Below are 2,113 nucleotides of genomic sequence, written 5' to 3'. Positions count from 1 at the left end.
TGGATATTTAAGTGACAGTGTTTGCGTGACTTGCCCCAGTTTTCTGGAGGTGTTCGATGTAGTACTCCTCAGCAAGAGTCGTGTAGAAAGCTTGCGGCTGGGTGAAAGTGAAACCCCACTGATTCTTGGCCCAGCTGGCGAGATCCTTTTCATCACCGAGGAGACGGCCGTTCAGAAAGCACATCAGGCTACTGGAGTACTGCCACACTTCACCACGCAGCTCCTTGAATCACAAGTTTGGAACAACAATGAGCGTGCTGTGATTCAGCGTTCCAGAATAGCTGTAATGTCATAAATCACAGCAGTATTTTACTGTGTAGGTTTAGAGCATCAAGAACCCCCAGAAACCTGCTGTCGTCCACACGTTCACCTCCACTATTTATAAGACCATCACTCATTTCAGATGATGCCATCGAACAACAACTAAAATTCTATATTTCAAAGGAAAGGCTGCATTTTAACTTCCGCTACATTTACAAATAACTTTTCCACATTAATTATGTCAGTGTCACATTTGTCCATACAATATATTTCTATCTGACAGCAGTCGGGTTGAGTTAACCCCTTACTAAATATTATCATCCTTCTTCAGACTGTAAGAGGCTTAGCACCTGGTACTATGCCTATACTGAGCTCAAATTAGAAAATAGTGATGATGCTTCAAGTATTTGGATGTCCGGTCGAGATGTCCGACAGCAGATATGGAGACCTGTAAAAACACAGTTTTCCAGGCAGGATTAGACTGATATTTTATATGCAGCTTCACATTTGTAAGACACAAATATCGTTAAAAGCAGTCTAAAATAGGTCATGTGTTTTTCCTCAGGTATGACCCCAAGTAACATATTCAAATGACCTTTTTTAGAAAGAGCGGATTTATGTTAATATTACCGGTATATATAATATTGTGATAGTGCTCTCTCTCTCCCTGTCTCTCTCTCGTATTTTCCTGATAACAACAATAACACTCAAATAATGTTTCATGGTCCTGGGTATTTCAGTTTTTTTGAGTTTTGGGATGTTTTGAGTTTTCTGCGAGCTCGTGTTTTTTTGATTTTGTAATTTGATGTCCTTTGTCCTTTCAGTGCTTGCTCCCCTGTGTTTCCAGTCTGTGTTCCTCATTCAGTCACATAATCTTTAGTTATCATCTTTTGTGATCCAATTCTGTCTCACCAGTTTGTCGTGTCTCCATGTTTCTTTATTGCTGCGTCATGTCTTAATCCTGATTTCATCCATTCATCCATCCATTCCCTTCTGCTTATTCTTTTCAGGGTCACTGGAGCCTAATCCAGCTGTCATAGGGCGAGAGGCAGGGTACACCCTGGACAGGTCGCCAGTCTGTCACAGGGTTAATCTTGACTTGTGTATGTTATTTACTCTTTTATTTTTGATAGTAGATAACGTTTATGTGTCAAACTTTGTCTACCAGAGAGTGAAGCCTGACATGATGTATTGCAGCCAAGGTATTTACACTTGATGTAAATGAGGACCTAGTGCAACTATAGTAATGTCTTTTGGCTTTCATATGAATGGCTTAAGATTACGAATGTTTAAGGTTCTGCATATGTTAGCAAGGTGTGTTATTGCATTGTAGGCTTCATGATTATCCAAAATTAATTTTCACTTCAGGTCAGTTGGGATAAGTGATTAATAGAGGGAATTTTAGAAGAGAAACTATTCCACCATATAATCCTCTAATATGTTTATATGGAACAGCTGACTTGTACAACGTGCAAAAGAACACAAAACATTATTTAACATAAGATCACAAGTTTCTCCATAACCTCGGACCTCCATCTCTCTCTGACCTTCTGCACATTGCCACTCATTCACACTTGGAGTTACTCCTCGCCCGACCACTCTGGGCATTAGAGCTTTCCGCCAAGTGGCCCCTTGTCCTTGGAGCTCTCTCCCGCACCACATTCACAATATTGAGTCGTTCCCTATCTCTAAAGCCAGCCTTAAAACACATCTTTTGAAGCTTAGCTATTCTGTTTCATTTTAATTTTAAGATAAGATAAGCTAGAACTTTATTAATCCCTCGGGTGGGTTCCTCTGGGAAATTCGATTTCCAAAAAGCACAGCACCGACAGAAGTTACAGAATATATATAT

The 2,113-nt window shown here is 40.1% G+C and overlaps 1 protein-coding gene across 2 annotated transcripts in view; it reads right to left on the bottom strand.

The window, feature by feature from the left end:
* The window catches only part of ppil6 (peptidylprolyl isomerase (cyclophilin)-like 6), a 7,765-nt gene that overhangs the window by 3,202 nt on the left and 2,450 nt on the right, over positions 1-2,113 (bottom strand). For both annotated transcript variants that reach the window (XM_005730982.2, XM_005730983.2), the window contains exon 3: positions 35-223. In XM_005730982.2, coding sequence (XP_005731039.1) covers positions 35-223 — 189 coding nt within the window. The remainder of the gene's footprint in view (positions 1-34; positions 224-2,113) is intronic.

Source organism: Pundamilia nyererei, unplaced genomic scaffold (assembly GCF_000239375.1).
Source record: "Pundamilia nyererei isolate P.nyererei 1_Seehausen unplaced genomic scaffold, PunNye1.0 scaffold00041, whole genome shotgun sequence".
Classification (NCBI taxonomy): domain Eukaryota; kingdom Metazoa; phylum Chordata; class Actinopteri; order Cichliformes; family Cichlidae; genus Pundamilia; species Pundamilia nyererei.
Note: the sequence above shows the minus strand (reverse complement) of the source record. Positions and strands in the feature narration are given on the sequence as shown.